General features: G+C 36.2%; 1 protein-coding gene across 4 annotated transcripts in view; it reads right to left on the reverse strand.

The window, feature by feature from the left end:
* ADAM32 (ADAM metallopeptidase domain 32) overlaps window positions 1-26,447 on the reverse strand; it is a 144,279-nt gene that overhangs the window by 51,417 nt on the left and 66,415 nt on the right. For all 4 annotated transcript variants that reach the window (XM_039242496.1, XM_039242497.1, XM_039242499.1 and 1 more), the window contains exons 11-12: window positions 20,130-20,266; window positions 4,502-4,679 (exon numbers count right to left, since the gene is read on the reverse strand). In XM_039242496.1, coding sequence (XP_039098427.1) covers window positions 4,502-4,679; window positions 20,130-20,266 — 315 coding nt within the window. The remainder of the gene's footprint in view (window positions 1-4,501; window positions 4,680-20,129; window positions 20,267-26,447) is intronic.

A 26,447-nucleotide genomic window follows, 5' to 3' on the forward strand; every position in this document is an offset into this window, starting at 1 on the left:
TGTAAAATGCAAAGCTGTAAAACTTCCAGGAGCACAGATTTAATGGAGTAGATCTCATGTGAAGTGCTCTTCCATGATAAAAATAATAAAAACATAAATAAATAAATAGGAATAATACTAATCCTAAACAAATTCTTTCAGAAACGATTGAGTAAAGGAAGTACTTTCCAACTCATTTTATGAGTTCAGAATTGCCTTAAACCAGAAAATATTACAAGAAAAAACAAGTCTGTAGACCACAATGCCCTTGTGAAGATAACTGTTGTAATCCCAAACAAAATATTAGCAAATTAAATCTAGCAAAACATACACAGAATAACCCAAATGAAGCTAATGCCAGAATGCATGGCTGAGTAAGCATTCAAAAACCAACCAGTGAAATGTACCATGTTAAATTGTAAAAAGGAAAAAACTTACATGATAGACACAAAATAGACACAAAAATAAGACATTGGACAAAATTCAACACTAATTCTTGATTTGAAACTTTCAGCTAACTAGAATATAGAAAGAAACATCCTCAACATGGTAATGGCATCTGTTTACCAAAAAAAAAAAAGCTTTTATCTAACATTGTATTTAATGGTGAAAGTCAGAAAACTTTCTCCCTGAAAATAAAAAAAAAAAAGACCATTCTCAACATTTCTAATCAAGACCAGATCTAAGGTGAATTCACAAGTCAGTTGTATTTTTTATACTAACAATGGATAATTGTTAAATAAAATTTTAAAACAATGCTACAGAAACAACTATAGAAAAACTAGATGAATTAAAGAAGAGACAAATAAGTGGAGATATACACCACGTGCATAGACTAACAGATTCAATTTTAGTAAAAAACGTAGTTCTCCCAAAACTGATGTCCATACATCATACCACACAATTCCAATCAAATTTCCTACATTCACATGCTGAATTTCCAATTTATATCAAAGTACAAAGATCTTAGAATAGTAAACCTATCTTGGAAAAAAGGAACAAAGTTGGATGATTTACATTATCTGTTTTCAAGATTTACTGTGAAAATACATTAGAACAGTGTAAAACTGGCATAAGTTACATAAATAAACAGAAAAGAATCCAAGGTAACAAACATGTATGGTAATTTATTTTCATAAGAATGCTGTTAATACAATGGTGAAAAGATAGTCATTTTCACAAATATTACCAAAAAAATGATATTCAAATGGAGTGAAGTGAACTTCAAACAAAATCACGTGAAACACAAAACCACACTCAAAATGGACCACAAACTAATTGTGACTGATAAATAAAACTTCTCATAGGACACATAAGGGAAAATATTCATGACCTTTGAGTGGGCAAAGATTTATTAGGACACAAAAAGCATTACCATAAAAGAAAAAATGATAAACTGATCTTCATGAAAAAAATAAAAAGTGCCTGCCATTCAAAGATATTGCTAAGCAACCAGAAAGGTAATACACAGATTGGAAACAATATTTGTAATGAACATGTCTGACAAAGGACGAATATCCAGCCTATAGGAAAAAAGAAAAAAAACTTGTACAAATCAATAACAAAAAAACAAATTAATGGTAAACAAGGACATGAAAACAAACTCAACATCATTACAGTCATCAAGAAAATACAAACCAAAACAATTATAATGGCTAAAATTTAAAAGGTGAATGCTAAAACATCACATTTTGTTGAGAATGTGGGGGAAATAAAAGTTTCAGATGTTGCTGATAGGAATGTAACATGATTACAACACTTTGGAAAATAGTTTGGCAGCTTCTCATGATCATATGATCCAGCAATTCTACTTTTTAGGAATCTGGAATAATGGCTCACTGCTGTTAACTCAAATACACCTTAGCAGATGAATGAAAAACAGATTATGTTATACTCAAACAACAAAAGATTACAAAAAATAAAAAGGAAGCAATGACTGTGACATAAAACAGTGTTGAGTGAATCTCAAAAACACAGTATTGAAAGGAAAAAGCCAGACACAAAGGATATGTGCTGCATAATTCCATTCATATGAGTTTCTAGATCAGGCAAAACTGACAATCTGAAGTTTCCTAAAGAGGTATCACAATCCCAGATTTCAAAATATTCTACAAAGCTTCAGTAATCAAAGCAGTATGGTACATGGTACAAAAAAAAGACACTTAGGTCAATGAAACAGATACAGAGTTCAGAGACTTATATGGGCAATTAATCTACAACAAAGGAGGCAAGAATATAAAATGTAGAAAAGACAGCCTCTTTAACATATGGTGTTAGGAAAACTGGAGTTACATGCAAAAGAATGAAACTGGACCATTTCTTACACCATACACAAAACTAATCTCAAAGTGGATTAAGAAACTGCATGTGAGATATGAAAACATAAAACTACACACAGTAATTTTTTTGACATAGGCGTAGAAACATTTTTTCCAGATATATCTCCTCTGGTAAGGGAATCAAAAGCAAAATTAAGCCACTGAGACTGTACCAAAATAAATAGCTTCTGCATAGCTAAGGAAACCATCAGTGAAACAAAAGGTAGCCTACTGAAGGGGAAGATGTTTACAAGTGCTATATCCAAATAGGGGTTAATATCCAAAATATATAAAGAACTTCTACAACTCAATACCAAAAAAATAATAATAATCCAGTTAAAAATCAGCAGATGATCTGAGTAGACATTTTTCCAAAGAAGACATGCAGAGGCCAACAGACACATGAAAAGATAATGAACATCACTGATCATCAGGGAATTGCAGATCAAAACTACAATGAGGTATCCCTTTACACCTGTCAGAATGGTTGAAATAAAAAACACAAGACATAACATGTTGGTGAAAATGTGGGGGGAAAAAGGAGCCATCATGCACTGTTTGTGGGAATGCAAATTGTTGTAGCCATTGTAGAAAATAGTATGGATGCTCCTCAAGCAATTAAAAATAGAAATATCATACAAATCTGTAATTCCACTACAGGGTATTTACCCAAAGAAAACAAAAATGTTAATTCAAAAAGATATATGCACCCCTATGTTTATTGCTGAATTATTTATAATAGCCAAGATATGGAAGCAACTCAAATGTCCTATCATAGATGAATGGACAAAGAAGATGAAGTATATAAATGCAATGGAATATTACTCCGCCATAAAAGAATAAAATCTTGCCATTTGTGACAACACAGATGTATCTACAGGATATAATGCTAAATTAAATTAGTCGAGAAAGACAAATACCATACAATTTCGCTCAGATGTAGAATTTAAGAAACAAATTAATGACAATGATTTAAAAAAAAGACCAAAGAGAGAGAGAGAGAAAATGGTGGTTGCTAAAGGGGACTATGCAGGGGAATGGAGAAAATAGATAAAAAGGATTAAGAGTACACTTATTGTGATGAGCACCAAGAATTGCATAGAATTGTTGAATTAATATTATTGTGCACCTGAAATTACAATAACACTGTATGTTAGTTATACGAGAGAGAGAGAGAGAGAGAGAGAGAGAAAGAAAGAGAAAGNAGAAAGAAAGAAAGAAAGAAAGAAAGAAAGAAAGAAAGAAAGAAAGAAAGAAAGAAAGAAAGAAAGAAAGAAAAGGAAGGAAGAATTAACTAGGAAGACTTGTTCTACCAAATGACAAAAACATAATGGAAAGGCATAATAATTAAAACAGTATGATACAGATACAAGTATATCCAGACCTATATATGTATCACAGTCTAATATCATTTCCATCTATTTTAATTGTTTTAATATTTACTTATTTTTGAGACAAAAAGAGAAAAAAAGAGTGTGCGTGAAGGAGGAGCAGAGAGAGGGAGGGAGACACAGAATCTAAAGCAGGCTCCAGACTCTGAGCAGTCAGCACAGAGCCTGAGGTGGGGCTCAAATTCACGAACCATGAGATCATGACCTGAGCTGAAGTTGGAGGCTTAACTGACTGGGCCACCAAGGAGCCCCTCCATCTATTTTGTAATCATGGAATATATGATACCTACAGTACTCCTGCAAATACTGAATTGTCTAAACGTATTACAACTTGGACCTTTTTATTCAGTATATTTTCAGAGATTTGCTTCCAAGTAAATAATTAAAATCACCTTATGTTCAGAATGTAATATTAATAGTCTTCCATTACCATACTACTAATGTGAAATAATAGCCTGAAGTATACATGATGATTGGCTGACAACATTAATCTTCAGTAAAACATTTATAAAATACCCAAATGTTAAGCACAGGTTTGGAAACATCTTATATGTTTAGTTTAGAACACAAAAGTTCATTCTAGACTCTCTTTTTTTCCATCTGCAATAATTTTTAGGAATACACTCTATTCTTGTTCAAATTCTTCAACCTCTATCTATATAGTATATTCTTGTATGTATTTCAAACTTGATTTCACTTACTGTAAATATTCTGCATGCTATTCTACCATATTTGAGATACATAACATTCATGTCAAAGAGATGAACTAAAACAATAAATTTATTAATTAATTTTCCTATTTATCAGACTTACTTCCTCAGTACCACAGTCACACACTTCACCTCTCTCCACTCTGCGGTTGCCACAGACTGCTGCCACGCCTCTTTGCATTTGTGGTTTATTCTGAAGACATTTGGCACCCTTATTTGAAATGAAATTTTCGAAGTCACTCAAACTGCAACTGCTAAAAGTCTTCACACCACTTGATCTCCTAGAGATGAATCCATACAATGTCATTGGCAGTATACTTCTGAAAGCAGAACTCTATATAATTTCAAAATGGTAAATTTAATAGGTAATGATAGATATTCATAACAAGTGCTTAAAGGACAAAATAATTCCTGAGTAGGTCATTTGATTTCATTCACGGGAATACATGTCCCTATTTAAATAAAATTAAATATAACTTAATAGTCAAAAACAAACAAACCGGTTAGAGAATGGACACAGACTCTGGATAGATCATTATCCAAAAAATACATGTAAATGTCTAACAGGTAAATGAAAAGATCCTCAAGATCACTAATCATCAAGGAATTGCAAATCAAAACCACAATAAGGGGCACCTGTGTGGCTAATTTGGTTAAGCAACCTACTCTTGATCTCAGCTCAGGTCTTGCTCTCGGGGTTATGAGTTCAAGCCTCACACTGGGCCCTGCAGTGGGTGTGAAGCCTACTTAGACAGACATACACACACACACACACACACACACACAATAATATATCACTGCACACCTGTTAAGATCTCATTAAAAAAAAAGATAAGATTTGACAAGGATATGGAGAAATTGGAATCCTTGGTACACTGTTGGTGGGAATGTAAATTAGGACGGCCACTATGGAAAACTGTAGAAGAGGTTCTTCAAACAATTAAAAAGAGAACTACCCTATGATCTGGCAATCCCACTTTGGGGTATATATCTGAAATAACTGAACTCAGGATATCATTGAGGTATCTGCAGCATTCATTGCAGCATTATTCACAATAGCAAAGATATGGAAGCAACCTAAATATCCACTGATAGATGAATTAATTTAAAAAATGTGGTACACACATGCAATGGAAAATTATTCAACCTCAAAAAAAGGCAATCCTGCCATATGCAATACATGAATGACCCACAAGGACATTATACTAAGTGAAATAAGCCAGTAACAGAAGACAAATACAACATGATCTCACAAATATATCTAAAACAGTCAACCTCATAGATGCAGAAAGTACAATGGTGGTTGCCACAGGCTAGAAGAAGGCAGAAATGGGGAGTATAAATGGGTATAAAGTTTCAGTTATTTGAGATGAGTACATTTTAGAAATCTGCTATACAGCATAGTGCATATAGCTAACAATACTGTATTGCATATTTAAACTTTTAAGAGAACTCCATTAAGTGTTTCTACCACAGGGGTGTCTGTGTGGCTCAGTTGGTTAAAGGTCTGACTTTGGCTCAGGTTGTGGTCTCATGGTTTGTGGGTTCAAGCCCCGCATCGGGCTCTGTGCTCACAACTAGCTCAAAGCCTGGAACCTGTTTCAGATTTTGTGTCTCCCTCTCACTCTGACCCTCCCCTGCTCATGCTGTCTCTCTCTCTCAGAAATAAATTTAAAAAAACATTTAAAAAAGTGTTTCTACCACAATAAAAAAAATTAAGAATAGATTTAACTTCATTGTTATGTGCATTACAAACTACATCTAAGAGAAAAATATTTGGAAGTTTATCTATTTTGAGAAAGATAGAAAGCACGAGTGAGGGACGAGGGGCAGAGAGAGATGGAAAGAGAGAGAATCCCAAGCGGGCTCCACACTGTCTGTGCAGAGCCCAATGTGGGGCTCCAGGCTCAGGAACCCATGAGATCATGACCTGAGGCAAAATCAAGAGCTTGCCGCTTCACTGACTGAGCTACCCAGATGTCCGCCTAGGAGAAAATTTGATTTTTGAGGTATGATTATATGTAAATTCTTGTATATAGGGAAGAGGTATTTACATAAGTGTATGACACTTCTGCCTAGGAATGGAGAAAACCCAGTATCCATTTATGTCAATTCCCAGGTATATATCAAAAATTCTTCAAATGTCTCCTACTCAGTCTTTCCCCTGACCATTATAAATTTAAGAATCAAGCTCTTTGAAGGATGCCTGGGTGACTTAGTTGGTTAAGCATCTGACTCTTCATTTAGGCTGAGGTCATGATCTCCTGGTCATGAGGTCAAGCCTGGCATGGGGCTCCATGCTGAGCATGGAGTTTGTTTAAGATTCTCTCTCCCTTCTTCTCCCTCTGCCCTCCCCTACTTGCACACATGCTGTCTCACAAAAACAATTTTTTTTAAGAAAAAATAATCCAACTCTTTGAAAGTTTAAATCTCTTCTACTTCAATATTTTTTCAATATTTATTCACAGGTTTGTAGTATATGTATAATATGATAGATAACTCAATAAGTTGTAAGTTGTTTGAGGCAATAATTTTATCATCCTTATTGTTGGTATTAACTTAATACCAGTGCAGGACTTAGCAAACATAAAATCAGTTGTCTACTGATTTTTCATAACAACAAAAACCTTTTATTAAACAGACTATACTGTGCTTACTCCTGAGCTTTCTTACAGATTTTAGAGAAACTGTATATTAATCAAAATTTTATAAGGTTCACACACCATTAATAAAGATAACTTCACAAAATATTTCCATGAGTCACTCTAAATACGTAGTAAAAATCTAACAGACAAGGTGGAAATTGTCATATACTGTGCACATATTATTAGCCAGATATTTTATATACTTGATTATTTAATTCTCATCAGAAATCAGGGACATTGGCATTGTCACCAGCATTTTAAAAGTTCAGAGAAGCTAAAACCCTGACAAAACCCACTCAGTTTGTAAATCCGCAGGATTAGTATTCATACACAGTTGCTTAAGACTTCAAATTCAGGTGTATTTTTAGGCTAAAATTCATCTCTGAATGTTACATAATAAAATATTTACTATTAAATATTAATACATATTTTACTATAAAGCATAAAATTTGATAATCTTGTCACTAAAATTAGGTGAGGAAAATTTTGATTGAAAACTATATAATATTTTATCTCTGGAAACTAGTTTTAGTCAACTATATTTAATCCCTAATTATTTGCTTTTTTGGTCCCCCAAATTGCAGTTCTTAAGAACATGTATTTCCAAAGATTATTTGTAATCAATTATAAGAAGTCTTTCCACTTATTTGGCTGAGACTTACACTTGGAATTCTAATGCTATATTAGCTTTTTTCCCAATTATTTTATAAAAGCTTACTGAAACTATGCTATAACTAGCCTAAATTCTGGTTTCGGAGAACAGAGAAATTAAGTGATAGAAAGAAGTAATGGAAAAGCAGTGTCCTGTACTTTTTTTTTTTTTTTTTTTTTTTGAGGTTAGGGCTACCACTTGACAGCATTTTGAAAAAAGAAAAATGCATCTTCTACACCGTCTCATTTTCCATTTTCCTTTCAGTACCTTTCTCTCTTCCATATTTTCCCTCCAAATTCCGTGTTCTCATTGTTCCTGTATGTCCCTACACCACCACTTCTATATCCTCCAGGGTTTTCCCTGTTCTTCAAATAAGAGATAACAGTACAGTGATAAATAACTTAGATGTGACCTTATTAATTACATCCTCACAAGTAATGTATAATGTAAAATGTAGCGATCATGATCTCATTTTTCAGATGAGAAAATGAAGAGTTAGAAAAAAACAAGTGAAAGCTTATAAAGCCCATGTTCCCCTCAATGCATTCCATGCTGGAAAATGGTATCTTCTCTTCTTTAATCAAACTTCCATAGTTTAATGAAATTGGTTTTAATAAAAAATGAAAAGAAAACAATAGTAATAAAATAATTCAATTCTGTGAAATAACTGATAACTCCATGTTCCTTCCAAATATTTTTGCCTTTTTGTAAAATGATGCAACCACATAGGTAAGCAAACCTTGCCATGAGTTTTCCCTAGGTTCTTACATTCATAGCTTTTGCCATTTTCTCTGCCCCTTTCCTCTCTCTACTTTTAAATTCATTTGTGTGTGCAGACTACTTTAAAAGTGAGAATTTAAAACACAAGCCACCCACATCTAAAAAGCAGATATAAATTAAAACATCAAAATAATATACCATTATGATGACTGAATTATAAGAATTAAGTTTGCTCAAATACATGTTCTTTTGCTACAGAGTTCAAGTTAGTTTCAATACATTAACTGTCTCCTATATGAAGTCAGTATGGAAGAGAGAAAGTAACAAAGCTTTGGGTTAGATAAACTTGTTGATTAGGACCAACCCTGAGACTCATAAGGCTTTAGACAAAGTGATTTAACTCCTAAGTCTTGATTTTCTCATCTACAAAATAGGGATGATAATACCCATCTGCTTCATAGGGTTGTGATGAGAATTAAATATTATCAAACAAGTAAAGTGCCTAATTGAACTCTCTGGCTTATAGTAAGTGCCCAATAAATCATTGGTGTTAAAACTGACCTCAGCTGAAGTTTGGCCTTTAATCAACTATATATCCAATGTAGAGTCATTTAGGCTTACTGTACTCCAAGAGCTTTAAAGAACATATACATTAAATAGAAATAATATTCTTACTTATTCACATGCCTCCTTTGAAAACTACATAATGTATAAGATGTATTGTGGAAATGCAAAATTTTGAAAAGTAAAGTAACACTTGCCCTATCTATGAGTTTTATAAAAAATTGAAGAGTATGTATGAAAACATTTTAAGTATTTATAAAGCACCATACAAATCTAAAGGTTTATTAACATATATTCTAAAGCCAAAATGCCTGGGTTCAAAACTCAGGTTTGCCACAAACTAGCTACCTGACCATAGATAATTATCCTTTTTATAAAAATTCATAATCTGTAAAAATAGAAATAAAAAGAAATGCTTTGTAAAGAGATTGAGAGAATCAAATGAGTTAATACATAAAGAGGGTTTGTGATGATCTCTAACACATATTAAGTACAATTTAAATATATTATATTCTTATTATCATTAATACTAGACTCTGGGTGACCTAAAGGAAATATCTTTTCATAGAATACTTAAGAATAACTGGCCAAATAGACAATAGTCACAGAAGAGTAATCCTCATATTCTTTATAAACCTATGTAACTTGTATATTTTACATATTATAATATACATTTAATTTATTATATATTAATTTAATACAATTATATCTTATGTATACATAAACCTATATATCTATAAAATAATAGTTACATATATAATTGATTTAGATCAAATTTGTAATATAATATGTATGTGTATATATAAGTATGTATGGTAGAGTGTGAGCTCTTTTAGAAAAGAGCTAATCCTTAGATGGTTCTTTTTTTTTTTTAATTTTTTAAAAAATGTTTCATTTATTTCTGAGAGAGACAGCGTGAGCGGGGAAAGTCGGAGAGAGAGGGAGATACAGAATCTGAAACCGGCTCCAGGCTCTGAGCTGGCAGTCAGCACAGAGCCCGACGCGGGGCTCGAACCCACGAAACTGTGAGATCATGACCTGAGCCGAAGTCGGTCGCTCTACCAACTGAGCCACCCAGGCCCCCCAATCCTTAGATGGTTCTTAATGGTAGCTATGAAAAGAACATATTTTTTAAAATTAATGCCTATTTTCACTTAAAAAGAAAAAAAGGTAGAACACCACACAAACTTGCTATAGTCCTTGTCTGATAAACCATTTGGGGATCACTGGCAAATTTAGTAATCACTAACTAATTCACCTCATAGTTTTGGGATTTTAGAGTTTAGAAAATAGTCCCATTTCATTTTCTCATGTTATTCTTATATTACTCTGTAAAATACGAGCATAGGCATAATCAGTTGCATTTTTAATAAGAAAAATAAGTCTAAGCACTCTTCAGTTATTTGCCCAGTATGTTGACTATATTCCTTATGCTTAGAATTTCATCCCTGTAACTTATTCATCCCATAACTTGAAATCTAAACCTCCTAACACCCTTTACCTTTTTCCCATTTCTCCACCCATCTCTCTTCTGTTCTCTGTATTTAAGTCTACTTCTGCTTTTTTTGTTGTTGTTCATTAGTTTTGCTTTTAAGATTCTGCATGTACGTGAAATCATAAGATATGTCTTTCTCTCTCTGAATTATTTCACTTCGCATAATACCCTGCAGGTCCATCCTGTTGTCTCAAATGGCAAGATCTCAACCTTTTTTACTGCATAGTAATATTCCTTTGTATGTATAATATTTTCTCTTTATTCATTTCTCTATCAAAAGACTCTTGGGTTGCTTCCATATTTTGGCAATTGTAAATAATGCAGCAAAAAAACATAGGTGTGCAAATATCTTTTCAAATTAATGCTTTCATTTTCTGTGAGTTGATAGCCAGTAGTGGAATAACTGCATCATAGTTTTTCTATTTTTAATATTTTGAGGAACCACCATACTGTTTTTGACAGTGGCTACAACAATTTACATTGCCACCAACAGTTAATGAGAAGCTCTTTTTTCCTCCACATTCTCTTCATCATGTTATTTTGTGTGTGTGTGTGTTTTATTTTAGCCATATCGACAGGTGTAAGGTGATATCTCTTTGTGATTTTGATGTGCAGTTCCTTGATGATTAGCATTTTTTTCATGTGTCTGTTGGCCACTCTTACCACTTTTATTCGACATAGTACTGGAAATCCTAGCCATAGCAAACAGGCCCAAAAAAAGAAATCAGAGGCATCAAACTGGTAAAGAACTTAAACTATTACTATATGCAGATGACATAATACTATACATAGAAACCCTAAAAGCTCTATCAAAAAACTAAGTAAACTAATAAATGAATTCAATAAATTTTCAGGATATAAAATATACATAAATCAGTATAATTAATCTATATATTAATAATAAAGTAGCAGCAAGATAAATTATGAAAACAATCTCATTTACAATTCCATCAAAAATAATAAAAACACTCAGGAATAAACTTAACCAAAGAGATAAAATACCTGTACTCTGAAAACTATAAAACACTGTTAAGAAATTGAAGACAATCCAAAGAAATGGAAAGACATTCCATGCTTATGGATTGAAAGAACAAATATTTTTGAAATATCTATATTACCTAAAGCAATCTACACATTTAATGTAATCTCTGTCAAAATACCAACAGCATTTCTCACAGAGCTAGAACAAACAATCCTAAAATTTGTATGGAATCCTGAAAGACCCTAAATAGCCAAAGCAATCTTGATAAAGAAAAACAAAACAGGCCCAATTCCAGACATCAAGCTATAGTACAAGCCTGTAGTGATCAAAAGAGTATGGCACTGGCACAAAAATAGACACCTAGACCAATGGAACAGAACATAGACACTTGTGTTGAGTACAGCATAATATATAAACTTGTCAAAAAAACTATGCTGTACCCATGAAATATGTCAACTACAAATTTAAAAATTAATTTAAAAAATAAATACAAAAAAGACACTGTTTCTTTATTGATTTTATTATATTACTATCAATTTCTCTCTGTATGCTTGTGAAGATTTGCTTTAGCTATTTAGGTGCTCTATGTTGGGTGCACAGCCATTTACAACTGTTATGTCCTCTTATTGGATAGATTTCTTTGTCATTATGTAATTCCCTTCTTTGTCTCTGATTATAGTCTTTGTTTTCAAGTCTATTTTGTCTGATATAGCAACTGCAACCCCAGATTTTGTTTGCTTCCATTTGCATGTAATATCTCTCTCCAAACCATTTTCAGTCTGTGTTTTCCTGTCTGCACCTGTTATAGGCAGCATATAGATGGGTCTTAGGTTTTTAACCATTCTGCCACCCTATTCTGACACATTTTTAACAATCTTCACTATGTGATTTCATAAATTATATAGCCTAAGTATCATTCCCTTGCTAACTTATCTTTCCAATTGGATTTGTTTTCCTCGATTATTTTTTTGTTCAAAGTCCCCAATCATTTTATGCATAGATGTGTCAGATCATCCTACTGAGTGTAAGATAATCCTGTTGCATAACTGATGAATAATGAAATTGCCTCATGGAATCACAGTGCATCTACTACCTAACTGAGAGGCACCTTTCCTCACCTCAAAATTACAAGCAGGTCTCTGGTAGGCATGCTAACACGTCCCAGTGACAAAACTACTGAGTGTTTTCAGCATGAAGTGCTCACTACTTTGCTTTGTGCCCAAGGCCATCTGAACTAGCCCCAATGTCTTTATGTCTTAATTTTTAATTTTTTAAATTATTTTTTAAGTTTACATCCAAGTTAGTAGATAGTGCAACAATGATTTCAGGAGTAGTTTCCTTAATGCACCTTACCCATTTATCCCATTCCCATTCCCACAACCCCTCCAGGAACCCTATTATGTCTTGTCCCCCTTCCTATTTTTATATTATTTTTCCCCTTCCCGTTTGTTCATCTGTTTTGTTTCTTAAAGTCCTCATATAAGTGAACTCATATGTTATTTGTCTTTCTCTAATTTTGCTTAGCATAACACCTTCTACTTCCATCCATGTACTTGCAAATGGCAAGATTTCATTTTTTTTTGATTGCTGAGTAATACTTCACTATATATATATGGAGTATTATATAGTACTTATATAGAGAGAGTATTATATAGTACTCCATATATATATGTATATATATAAGTATATATGATATATATATATTCTGCTGTATCCATTCATCCGTCAATGGACATTTGGGCTCTTTCCATACTTTGGCTATTGTTCATAGTGCTGCTATAAACATTGGGGTGCATGTGCTCCTTTGAAACAGCATACCTGTACCCTTGGGTAAATACTAGTAGTGCAATTGTTGGGTCATAGGGTAGTTCTATTTTTAATTTTTTGAGGAACCTACACGCTGTTTTCCAGAGAGGCTGCACCAGATTGCATTTTCACCAACAGTGCAGAAGAGATCCTCTTTCTCTGCCTCCTTGCCAACATCTGTTGTTGCCTGAGTTGTTAATGTTAGTCATTCTGACAGGTGTGAGGTGGCATCTCATTGTGGTTTTGATTTGTATTCCCCTGATGATGAGTGATGTTGAGCATTTTTTCATGTATTGGATGGCCATCTGGATGTCTTCTTTGGAGAAGTGTCTATTCATGTCTTTTGCCCATTTCTTCACTGGATTATTTGTTTCTTGGGTGTCAAGCTTCATATGTTCTTTATAGATTTTGTATACTTACCCCTTTATCTGATATGTCATTTGCAAATATCTTCTCCCTATCTGTCAGTTGCGTTCTGGTTTTGCTGACTGTTTCCTTCACTGTGCAGAAACTTTTTATTTTGATGAGGATCCAATAGTTCATTTTTGCTTTTGTTTCCCTTCCTCCAGAGACATGTTGAGTAAGAAGTTGCTGCGGCCAAGGTCAGAGAGGTTTTTGCCTGCTTACTCCTCTAGGATTTTGATGGCTTCCCGTCTTATGTTTAGATCTTTCATCCATTTTGAGTTTCTTTTTGTGTGTGGTATAAGAAAGTGGTCCAGGTTTTTCTGCATGTTGCTGTCCAGTTTTCCCAGCACCACTTGCCGAAGAGACTGCTTTATTCCATTGGATATTCTTTCCTGCTTTGTCAAAGACTAGTTGGCCATATGTTTGTGGGTTCATTTCTGGATTCTCTATTCTGTTCCATTGATCTAAGCGTCTGTTTCTGTGCCAGTACCATACTGTCTGGATGATTACAACTTTGTAATACAGCTTGAAGTCTGGGATTGTGATGCCTCTAGCTTTGGTTTTCTTTTTCAAGAATGCTTTGGCTATTTGGAGTCTTTTCTGGTTCCATATAATGTTTGTTCTAGCTCTGTGAAGAATGCTGGTGTTATTTTGATAGGGATTAGATTGAATATGTAGATTGCTTCGGGTAGTATTGATATTTTAACAATATTTATTCTTCCTATCCATGAGCATGGAATATTTTTCCTGTGTGTGTGTGTGTCTGTGTGTGTGTGTCTGTGTGTCTGTGTGCTCTTCAATTTCTTTCTTTAGTTTTCAGTGTATAGATTTTTCACTTCTGATTAGGTTTATTCCTACGTATTTTATGTTTTTGGTGCAATAGTAAATGTGATCAATTCCTTGATTTCTTTTTCTGTTGCTTCATTATTGGTGTATAAGAATGCAACGGATTTCGGTGCATTGATTTTATTACTTGTGATTTTGCTGAATTCCTAGATCAGTTCTAGCAGTTTTTTGGTGGAATCTTTTGGGTTGTCCATATAGAATATCATATCATCTGCAAAGAATGAAGAATTGACCTTCTGGCCAGTTTGGATGCCTTTTATTTCTTTGTGTTGTCTGACTGCTGAGGCTAAGACTTCCAATACTGTGTTGAATAACAGTGGTGAGAGTGTACATCCCTGTATTGTTCCTGACCTTAGGGGGAAGCTCTCAGTTTTCCCCCATTTAGGATGATATTATCAGTGGGTCTTTCATACATGGCTTTTATGGTTTCAAAATATGATCCTTCCATCTCAACTTTCTTGAGGGTTTTTATCAAGAAAGGAAGCTGTATTTTGCCTAATGTTTTCTCTGCATCTATTTAGAGGATCATGTGGTTCTTGTCCTTTCTTTTATTGATGTGATGTATCACATTGATTGATTTGTGGATATTGAACCAGCCCTGCATCCCAGTTATAAATCTTGCTTGGTTGGGGTGAATAATTTTTTTAATGTGTTGTTGGATATAGTTGGCTAATATCCTATTGAAGATTTTTGCATCCATGTTCATCAAGGAAATTGGTCTATAGTTCTCCTTTTTAGTGGGGTCTTTTCTGGTTGTGGAATCAAAGTAATGCTGGCTTCATAGAAAGAGTTTGGAAGTTTTCCTTCCATTTCTATTTTTTGGAACAGCTTCAAAAGAATGGGTGTTAACTCTTTCTTAAATGTTTGGTATAATTCTTCTGGAAATCTATCTGGCCCTGGACTCTTGTTTTTTGGGAGATTTTTGATTACTAATTTGATTTCTTTACTGGTTATGGGTCTGTTCAAATTTTCTATTTCTTCCTGATTCAGTTTTGGTAGTTTATATGTTTCTAGGAATTTGTCCATTTCTTCCAGATTGCCCATTTTATTGGGGTATAATTGTTCATAATATTTCTTATTATTGTATTTCTGCTGAGTTGGCTGTGATCTCTCCTCTTTCATTCTTGATTTTATTTATTTGGGTCCTTTCCTTTTTTTTTTTTTTTGATCAAACTGGTGATGGGTTTATCAATTTTGTTAATTCTTTCAAAGAACCAGCTTCTGGTTTCATTGATGTGTTCTACTGGGTTTTGTTTGTTTATTTGTTTGTCTGTTAGTTTCAATAGCACTGATTTGTGCTCTAGTCTTTATTATTTCCTACCTTCTGTTAGTTTGGGGTTCCAATTGCTATTCTTTCCCCAGCTCTTTAGGGCATAAGGTTAGGTTGTATATCTGAGACTTTTCTTCTCTCTTTAGGAAGGCCTGGATTGCTACATACATCCTTCTTATGACTGCCTTTGCTGCATCCCAGAGATTTTGGGCTGTGGTGTTATCATTTTCATTGGCTTCCATATACTTTTTAATATCTTCTTTAATTTTATGCTTAGACCATTCATTCTTTAGTAGATTGTTCTTTAGTCTCCAAGTATTTGTTATCTTTCCGACATTTTTCTTGTGGTTGATTTTGAGTTACATATGTTGTGGTCTGAAAATACGCACAGTATGATCTTGATCTTTTTATGCTTGTTGAGGGATGATTTGTGTCCCATTATGTGATCTATTCTGGAAAACGTTCCATGTGCACTGGAGAAGACTGTATTCTGCTGCTTTAGGTGAAATGTTCCGAATATATCTGTTAAGTCAACCTGGTCCAGTGTGTCATTCAAAGTCCTTCTTTCCTTGTCAATTTTCTGTTTAGATGATCTGTTCATTGCTGTTAAGTGTTACAGTCTCCTACTATTATGGTATTATTTTCAATGAGTTTCTTTATGTTTGTGATTAACTGATTTATATATTTGGGTTTCTCCACATTTGGAGCATAAGTGTTTACAACTGTTAGGTCTTCTTGGTGGATATACCCCTTAATTATGTCCTTCTTCATGTCTTGTTACAGTCTTTATTTTAAAGTCTATATTGTCTGATTTAAGAATGGCTACTCTGGCTTTCTTTTGGTGACCACTAGCATGATAGATGGTTCTCCATCCCCTTAGTTTCAATCTGAAGGTGTCTTTAGGCTTAAAGTGGGTCTCTTGTAAACAGCACATAGATGGATCTTATTTTCTTATCCATTCTGTTACTCTATGTCTTTTGGTTGGAGTATTTAGTCCATTGATGTTTAGAGCAAGTACTGAAAGATATGAATTTATTGCCATTTTGTTGCCATAGAGTTGGGGTTTTTGGTGTTGCTCTCTTGTCCTTTCTAGTCGTTAGTCTTTTTGTTTTGGTCTTTTCTCCCTTCAGAGAGTCCTCCTTAAAATCTCTTGCATGGTTGGCTTAGTGGTCACAATCTCCTTTATTTTTGTTTGGGAAACTTTTTATCTCTTCTATTTTGTTTTTTAAATTTTTTTTTTATTTTTTTAAATGTTTTTTATTTATTTCTAGGAGAGAGAGAGAGAGAGAGAGACAGCATGAGCAGGGGAGGGTCAGAGAGAGAGGGAGTCACAGACTCTGAAAGAGGCTCCAGGCTCTGAGCTGGCAGTCAGCACAGAGCCCGACGCGGGGCTCGAACCCACGAACCGCGAGATCATGACCTGAGTGAAAGCCGGGCGCTTAACCGACTAAGCCACCCCGGCACCCCTATCTCTACTATTTTGAATAATAGCCTTGCTGGATAAAGAATTTTTGGCTGCATATTTTTCCTATTCAACACATTGAATATATCCTGCCTCTCCTTTCTGGCCTGCCAAGTTTCTGTGGATAGGTCGGCTGCAAATCTTATCTGTCTTCCCTTGTAGGGTAAGAATTTTTTTCCCTTTGCTGCTTTCATAATTCTTTCCTTGCCTGAGTAGTTTGCAAATTTGACTATGATATGCCTTATTGATAGTCGGTTTTTGTTGATCTAATGGGAGTTCTCTGTGCTTCCTGTATTTTTATGTCTGTGTCTTTCCCCAGGTTAGGAAAGTCCTCTGCTATGATCAGCTCATAACACTTCTACCCCTTTTACTCTCTTTTCATCTTCTGGTACCCCTATGAATCTGATATTGTTTCTTTTTAATGAGTCACTGATTTCTCTAATTCTTAAATCATGCTCTTTTGCTGTACTCTCCCTCTTTTTTTCTGCTTAATTATTCTTCATAAGTTTGTCCTCTATATTGCTGATTTGCTGCTCTGCCTCTCCCATCCTTGCCACCATGGCATCCATGAAAGATTGCAGCTCAGTTATAGCATTTTTAATTTCATCCTGACTAGCTTTTACTTCTTTTATCTCCGCAGAACTGATTCTAATCTATTTTCAGCCCAGCTAGTATCCTTATTAATGTGATCCTAAACTCTGGTTCAGACATCTTGTTTGTATCTGTGTTGATTAAGTCCCTGGCTATTGTTTCTTGCTGCTCTTTCTTTTGGGGTAAAATCCTTCACTGCATCATTTTGCAGGAAGAAAATGAATTAATAGGGAAAAAAACAACACACACAAAAAAATCAAGTAAATTATGCTAGATCTTAGGTGTGTTTAGGTCTGGTTGTTGAAAGGAGCTTGATAGATTAGAGAAAAAAGGGAAAGATAAGAAAAAAAAGGGGGGGAGGGAAAAAATTTGAAATAATGAATACAGTGAAATAGCATAAAATGAAATGATTGAAATAAAGTAGAATTTGAAAAAATTACAAAAAAGCAAAAGAATAGAAAAAAGTAAAGAAAAATATTTTCATAAAAACTGAAAATAAAAAATTTTTTCTCTTTCTGTATTCATGAAAATGAAAAGTAATGAAAAAGAAAAATTGAATAGATGGGCTAGCGAACAGACAGAAATATGGTGAAATTATATCGTTTTCCCTTAGAAGTCAAACTATAAAGTCTGTAAACTATGTAGATTATAGACTAGAAGTCTGTAAACTAAGCAGGTAGAAAGACTTGTGGTGTTCCTGAAAAGTGACATTGGCCCAGTTAGGCAGGGCTTAGTGTAACTATTCCATTCTCCACTAGATGGAATTGCTTAGCTTACTGGGGTGGATTGTTGTGGTGCTTGTAGGTGTGTATGCGCATGCACAGCAGGTCAGGTGAAAACGGTGTCACTCAGCTACCCAGTCTCTAGTATTCAAATTCTGTTCTCCCTGATCAGCAATCATGTACCCATTCTTTGTCTCTGGCTTCTGTCCATTCCATGCTTTTATACTGTCCATGACCAAGCCGTCAGGTTGCCAAGCAGCACCTCCATCCTGATGCAATGTTTCCAACCCCTCACTTCTGAGGGACTGCAGCTTTGAGCCACTCAGACCTTCTGGGAGAGAGTCTCACCGAGCAATGGCCAGATGCTGACCAACCCAGGAACATTCATGGGACCGTGCTGCTGCTGATGCCCAGAGACTGTGGCTGGGTGCCAGCCCACCACAGAAAAAGTACATGTGATCGTGTAGCAGCAACATTTCAGGGATTATGCAAAATAACAACATATATCTGGTGCCAGGCTTCACCCTTAACATCCTTATTCCAACACCAGTGAATATGGTTGTTCTTTGGGGTCTCCTGGGGCCCTTGCCTGTGGGGTGGCCACACAACCTCTATCAAAGTCCTCCCAGCAGGGGAATCGCCTCTTCCCGTGTAGCCTGAGTACCCTGAGGACCTTGCCTTCTGATCCTGGGGATTCGCCCTTCCCACCAGAGCACCATCTGGTATCAAGCTGCAGAGTTTCAGACTCAGCGCTCCCTCTGTTTATACAGTCTTAATGGAATTTATTTAAAAAATTTTTTTCTTTTGTAGTTCATTTATTTTTGAGGCAGAGAGAGACAGAGCATGAGCGGGGGAAGGGCAGCGAGAGAGGAAGACACAGAATCTGAAATAGGCTCCAGGCTCTGAGTTGTCAGCACAGAACCCTATGCATGGCTCAAACCCATGAACCAGGAGATCATGACCTGAGCTGAAGTCGAACGCTTAACTGACTGAGCCACCCAAGCACCCTGAGTCTTAATGGAATTTAAATTCTCTCCTTTCTCCTTCTCCCTTTTTTGTTCAGTCCCTGTGACTTTTTCCACTTTTCACTTTCTCTCCAGCTGCTTGGGGGTGGGGGGGTGTTTTCCCATACCTTCCCCCCATCTCCATCCTCTCCACAAGCAAAAACACTCCCTGCCCTCCATGGCTTCTCTCTTCCCTAGTTCACCTCTCTGTGCTGTGTACCTGCTGAGTGCTGTGGTTCAGGTTGTGCAGATTGTTATGTTAATCCTCAAATCAGTTTTCTAGGTGTGCAGGATGGTTTATGTTTATCTGGCTACATTTCATGGATGTGATATGCAAAAAAGAGGTTTCCATGCTTTTTCACCATCTTGGCCCCTCTCTATCCTTGACTATTCTTAATGCTACACCTCCTTCCAACTCTCTTACACTTAAAATTTCATGTTTATATTTTGTAGTACTTGGTCCATTTATGTCTAATTTGTGCTATAAGTAAATGCTAAATTTTTGCATTTCAAGTATTTAAAACAAAATTAACATAACTAATATATCTTACTTTTAAATAAACTTACATAGCTTCTGGATTCATTATACAGATAGCTCCTGTACAATGGCATTTCTTTGTGTCATCATATGATATTCCCAGACTCAGTCCAATCATCTGTGTAACAATAATGGAAAATGCCTCCAAAGTTACCTCCTTGGGGTACTACATTAACAAAAACAAATATTCAAATGAAAGACAAGTCACTGGAAGGTGATAAAAAGTAATTAATTTTCTAATTTTGAACATATTTATTATTTTATCAAATACTTAAGAATAGAAAATACAGCTCCGTGAACAGGTGAGAAGCTGAAGTTCTTATCATGAAATTTTACTGAGATGAAAGCAAACTGAGCCTATGCCATGGTTTATCATGATTTAACAACTGAATACCTAACTTAATTCTCAAGCAGCTACCATCACTATATGAAAGGTTTTTATATACATATATTTTTTTGGGGGGGTATATGGGCCATGATCTTCAATTTACCTAATTTCTTATGACAGCTCTTGCATTCATTTAGAATAGTCCACTTGATATTCTGCTTGCCAGCTCAAAAAGCGGCCATGTAACCAAATTACTTAGTTTAAGTGTGCTATTAGTTTCCTATCAGGATTCTCCATGACTCAGTAACTCGTATGAGGAGAAATCACAGAAAGACTCTCAAGATAGCATTCCTGGATTATGCTGCTCACATATTTAACAAGTGTAAGATAACTTCCTTGCCAAAAAGAAATGTGACACTTACAATTCATGATATGCAATAACATCATGATTTGTCCAGTTATTACCAAATATGGCATAGGATAAGGCATAGGTAAGGACAAGTTGTGAGGAAGATCAAGGCACTTCATTATCATAATGACCAGCTCTAATAAAAATTTGGGGTTCAACAGGATTTTTTGACAGCACTAGAGGATGCATATTATGAAAAATATAAAGAGAAAGCTGTGAATGAGATAACTGAGAATGCAGATAAGCAGTGAGTAAGCTCCTGTAGCAGCACTGTAGTGGCTCTTCATATGCTGTAGTTGCTGGACTGACATGGCTGAGGACCACACACAAAGCCTAAGGATAAGGACTAAAGGGATGCAGCATTAATTTAATTCTCAAATCTACCAGGTTTGATGGGGAAGAAGCTAGAAGCTGAAAACTGGGAAGGGACCAAATGGAGTAACATGGACAAATACACTTGGATTTCACTTTCCAACATAGGAAGCCTCCCTCTAAACAATATTAGAGAGCCCCCAAATTAAAAAAAAAAAAAAACAGTTTTGATAATACCTAGGATATTTGTCTCACCAATCCTCAATGCCTTCAGGTCCATGTTAAGAATTAAATCACAACAGTAGTTATCAAGATGGTGTTATATGTGATTCCCAGTTTTACTACCCCTCACAACAAGAACAACTAACAACTATTCCTGGAAAAGAATCTACCAAGAAAATCCTAGAACATGGAGGTGAGCCTGAAGAAACCCAGAAAGACCACATTAGAAGGGTAAGAGCAGTTACACACTGACTACCTTGCCTCTCCCCAAGGCTGGTACACCGCCATACTAGATCACCTCCCCAGGTGGGAAATGAAAGCCCAGGGTGGACATCTAGCTCCCCCAGAAATTTAGGTGACTTTTTGGGAGTCCCTGGTCTGGTCTCCAGTGACAAGAAGGACAAAGGATGCTATGTGGCTTGACCATGGGAAATCTGTGACAGAGAAGGATGGAGGGGCTTGCAACAATCAGCACACAGATATTGGAAGACCACATTCCACCTGCATCAGCCAAGAAGTAGTCTCAACCAGCATTTTTGGCCATCTGTGGAGCCAAGGCAGTGATCAGTCTGACCAGGGAATGCAATGAATAGCAGGTCTTCCTTATTCAGGTCATCAAAGTCTTGCCACCACTGGAGGCTGTCTACCTCCCACACCCACCAGGCAAGGAGGCTAAGTCATAGTGTAACTTATGGCCCCACCTGACAAGAAGCCAGATCGTAACAACTGGAAGCTATATAGCCCAGTATGGTAGCATGGAGAGTATGGTAAGCGTGTCTGATTGTCCACAGAGCAAAACCAATGGCATCTTTCAGCCAGGGAACTTGAGGTGCTTGTCAACTCAAATTGAGACCACAAAAGACCTTTCTGGGCCTGGAGTCCATTCCACCCAGACAGGGGCAGAATATTCAATGCTGAATATTGAATCTCCAGGCCCTACCTGAACAGAAAGCCTAGCTGGTACAATTGAGAGCTATGTATCCCAGCATCACTTGAACATAGAGAATGGCAGGTACAGGTGATTATCCACAGAGCAAAGCCAGTGACACCATTTGACCATAGAACTTGGGGTCCAGATCAGCTTGAGTCAAGACTACAAAGGCTGCTGATTCTCCCACTCCACCTTTGCAGGGAGACTGATTTGTAGTCACACCATTGTAAATACAGACTTTGGCCAGCCCAGACCAGGGAACTTAACCGGTGTACATGGGAAACTGCATAGCCATACAACAACCCTCTTATAGTGGCACTTGAACAGAAAGAACAGCCTATAGATTTCTCCATCTTTACCACAAAACAACTGCCCCATCTGGCCAAGGAATTCAGTGTACAGTACTGCCTGTTTTGGGTCCCCAAACACTGGGTCATACAAGCCTTGGGACACATTCTGCTACCTTGCCATGGCAGGGAACCTAAATCACAGCCCATTTCCTGTTGAGTAAAATATCTGCTCCAACCGTCTAGGAAGCCCAATGAGTGAAGCTGGGCAACTGCAAAACATATCTCACACCCTTGCTTGGGCAGGGAACCAAGCCAGGAGTCCTATGAACTGTTACCAGCCAGCAGCAATTATATCCCCAACCTCAGAGCTCACATAGTGGCCTCACCCAAAAATAGACCTGGAGAGCAAATTTGACCTGACCAAGAACATTATCAATAGACATGTCTAGAAATCCAAACTAAACTGACTGGTAATGAACTATCTCTGCCAAAGCAAATTTGTAAAATCTGGAAGAAGAGACTGCCTACTCAAATGCACATATACCATGGGAGACTCCTAGATGGTAACCTAGGAATACCCTGAAAGAACAACTCCTCCTGAAAAAGAACTAAGGGTGACTAAAAAGCTTCTGAACAACTTAGGACAGAGGAACCATATAGAGAATGGCAGAAGGCATGAAGACACAACAATGACAGGAATACCACACCAGATGCTGTGAGCTGCGGTATGGGGGGAGAGTCCTGAGGGACTGTGAGCAGATTCACCTGTCCTTGGCTCATTTTTAAAAGCCAGAGTTTAAAAGAGAAGCTAGAATATAAAGGAATTAACCCTCCACCAAGTGGTGGAGAATCAGAGGGGCTGGCACCATTCTTCAGATTATCCTGTTACCTGGATAGCACAGATGGCAGCCGAATTCAGGCACCCTAGCCAGCCCACCACCTTAGCCAACACTGGGCCCCTAGATAGCACCAGCCCAGATACTCTGGAACACAGGAAAAAAAAAGCCACAGTTTAAAGAGCAACTAGAATAAAAGGAACTAGCCCTAGAATTCTATGAAAAGGCAGGAGAGCTATGAAACATTCTGTAGGGCCAAAGGAGCAGGAGAGTACCATTGTTTATGCTCCTCCTCCACCTTGACAGCACAGACAAAAGAAGGGTCAGGGCACCCTTGCAGCCCAATGCCTCCGTGAGTCCTGGGATCCTGGCCTACACAAGACCCTGCTGTCGCGCCCACCCCAGAAAAGTCCCACTAAGTGGCCCCTGTGTAGCATACACAGGGACATCCTTGGACAGTGCTCACTACAGCTCTAGCCATCTCACCTAGGTAACACATGTGTAAAGCACCCTGAAGCACTCCAGGACAACAGCCACTATACAAAGAGCCCCAGAACCCCCTGGCCAGTGCTCACTGAAGCTCCATCCATTCTACCAGGGCAGCCCCAGTGTGGATTGCCCTACTTCCAGCCCACACTCATTACAGATGCAGCAAGTCAACCAAACCCACCAGGCACATGCTGACCACACAAGGGATGTTCCTACAAAAGGCCATTTCTTCAAGTCTAAGAGAAGTAGCTGTTCTACCTAATTCGCAGAAACAAACATAGAAAGACAAAGAAAATAAGGCAACAGAGGAATATGTTCCAAACTAAAGAAAAAGACAAAACCTCAAAAAAAAGCTAAACAAATCAGAGATAAGCAACCAACCTGATAAAGAGTTCAAAGTAATGGTCAAAAACAGACTCACTGAACTGGAGAGAAGACAGAATAAACTCAGTGAGAACTTCAACAAAGAGATAGAAAATAATTTTTTAAAAACAATCAGACTTGAAGAATAGAATAACTGAAATGAAAATTACACCAGGGAGAATGAACAGCAGAGCAGAAAATGCAGAGGCTGAATTAATGATTGGGAAGACAATATAATGAAAAGTACCCAAGCTGAACAGCAAAAAAGTAAAAAAAAACAAAAAACAAAAAACAATAAAGATATGTTAAGAGACCTCAGGTATAATATGAAGCATACTAAGACTCTCAATCTAGGGTTCCCAAAAGGAAAAAAGAAAGAAAAGAGCAGAAAACTTATTTGAAGAAATAATAGCTGCAAACTTCACTAACCATGGGAAAGAAACAGATATCCATGTCCAGAAAGCATAGACAGCCACAAATAAAATAAACCGTAGGAAGTACACACTACAACACATAATAATTAAATAATTAAAATAACAAAGATAGAGTATCTTGAAAGTATGAAGAGCAAAGCAACTATTTACATACAAAAAACTCAATAACACTATCAGCTAACTTTTCAGCAGAAACTTTAGAGGCCAGAAGGGAGTTGCATGATATATTCAGAGTGCTAACAGGAGAAAACGACAAATAAGAATACTCTCCCTGACAAGGTTATAATTCAGAATTCAAAGAGGGAAAGTTTCTCAGACAAAAGTTAAAGGAATTCATCACCACTAAAATTGACCTTCCAAGATATGTTTAAGGGATTTCTTTAAGTAAAAAAGAAAAGCTATTAATTAGCAGAAAATTATAAATGGGAAAAAACTCACAAGTAAAAGAAACAAAACAAATGAGCACAAGGGAAAGAGAGAGAGAGAGAGAGAGGCAAACCAAGAAAAAGAAGCTAATCTAGAGAGAACAAGCTGATGGCTATCACAGGGAGGTGGGTTAAATAGGTGATGGGGATTAAGGAGTGCACTTGTGATGAACACAAGTTGTATGGAAGTACTGAATCACTAAATTGTACACCTGAAGCTAATATTATACTGTACCGTTTACTAACTGGAATTTAAAAACTTTTTAAAAAAGAATGAAATTGTACTATTTGGAACAACATGGATGGATCTAAGGAGCATAATGCTAAGTAAAATAAGTCAGTCAGAGAAAAATACCATATGATTTCACCCATGTTTGGAATTTAAGAAACAAAACAAATGAAGAGGGGAAAATGAAGCAAATCTAAAACCAACTCTTAACTATAAAGAACAAACTGATGGTTACCAGAGGGGAGCTGGGTGTGGGGATAAATGAAAGAGGTGAAGGGGATTAAGAATACACTTATCTTGATGAGCACTGAGTAACTGTACACCTGAAGTGAATATAACACTGTATGTTAACTACATGGAAATCAAATTTTTAAAAAGACATACATGAAAAGATAAAAATATTTTAGATTCCTATATCCCCTTCTTCAACCCTTATGTTGAGTGGTAAAGTAGTCCTAAAATATTCCTCCTAGCTTTCCAGAAAAATAAATATAAATCTAGATCAGTGGCACTGGTAGATCTAGCCCATTTAAATTATAATCAAGTGTAGTAAATGTTCTTCAATCATATGTGGCCTACACCTATCTCATGTCTCCACTGCCCCAAAAGCAAACAGAAAAGCTACAGGTGAGAGATGGGCAGTCACAGCTGAGAGTTCCCTCTTGTCTTCCTGCTATGCATGGGAAAAAGCAATCAGTTTCTTGGAGGAGGGTGCTCCTGCCTAAAAAGTCCTGCACCCAGAACACTGGGCAAAGAATCTGGTCAAAAACAAAAGAAAATGATTGCTTATAATTAAAGGAATACAGAGAATCATTTTTAAAATAATTTAACCTCTAATACACTTAGGATATAGGCCCTACACTGCCAGAGAAGAAGTGACATTGAAGCAAAAATCAGGTCTACAAATGAATTCTGAACTAGTCCACATTCAGCCCTCTGAAGACATAAACTTTCCTTTATCTTGAACTCAATATGTAATACCCAATTCAAATAGAAAAATAACAATACATTAAATAATAAAATAAACTGGAAACTAAAACAAGCAAACAGATAAAAACTCAAGAATTATTTGAAAAAGA

The sequence above is a fragment of the Hyaena hyaena genome, unplaced genomic scaffold (genome assembly GCF_003009895.1).
Source record: "Hyaena hyaena isolate Hyena2069 unplaced genomic scaffold, ASM300989v1 scaffold_215, whole genome shotgun sequence".
NCBI classification, from domain to species: domain Eukaryota; kingdom Metazoa; phylum Chordata; class Mammalia; order Carnivora; family Hyaenidae; genus Hyaena; species Hyaena hyaena.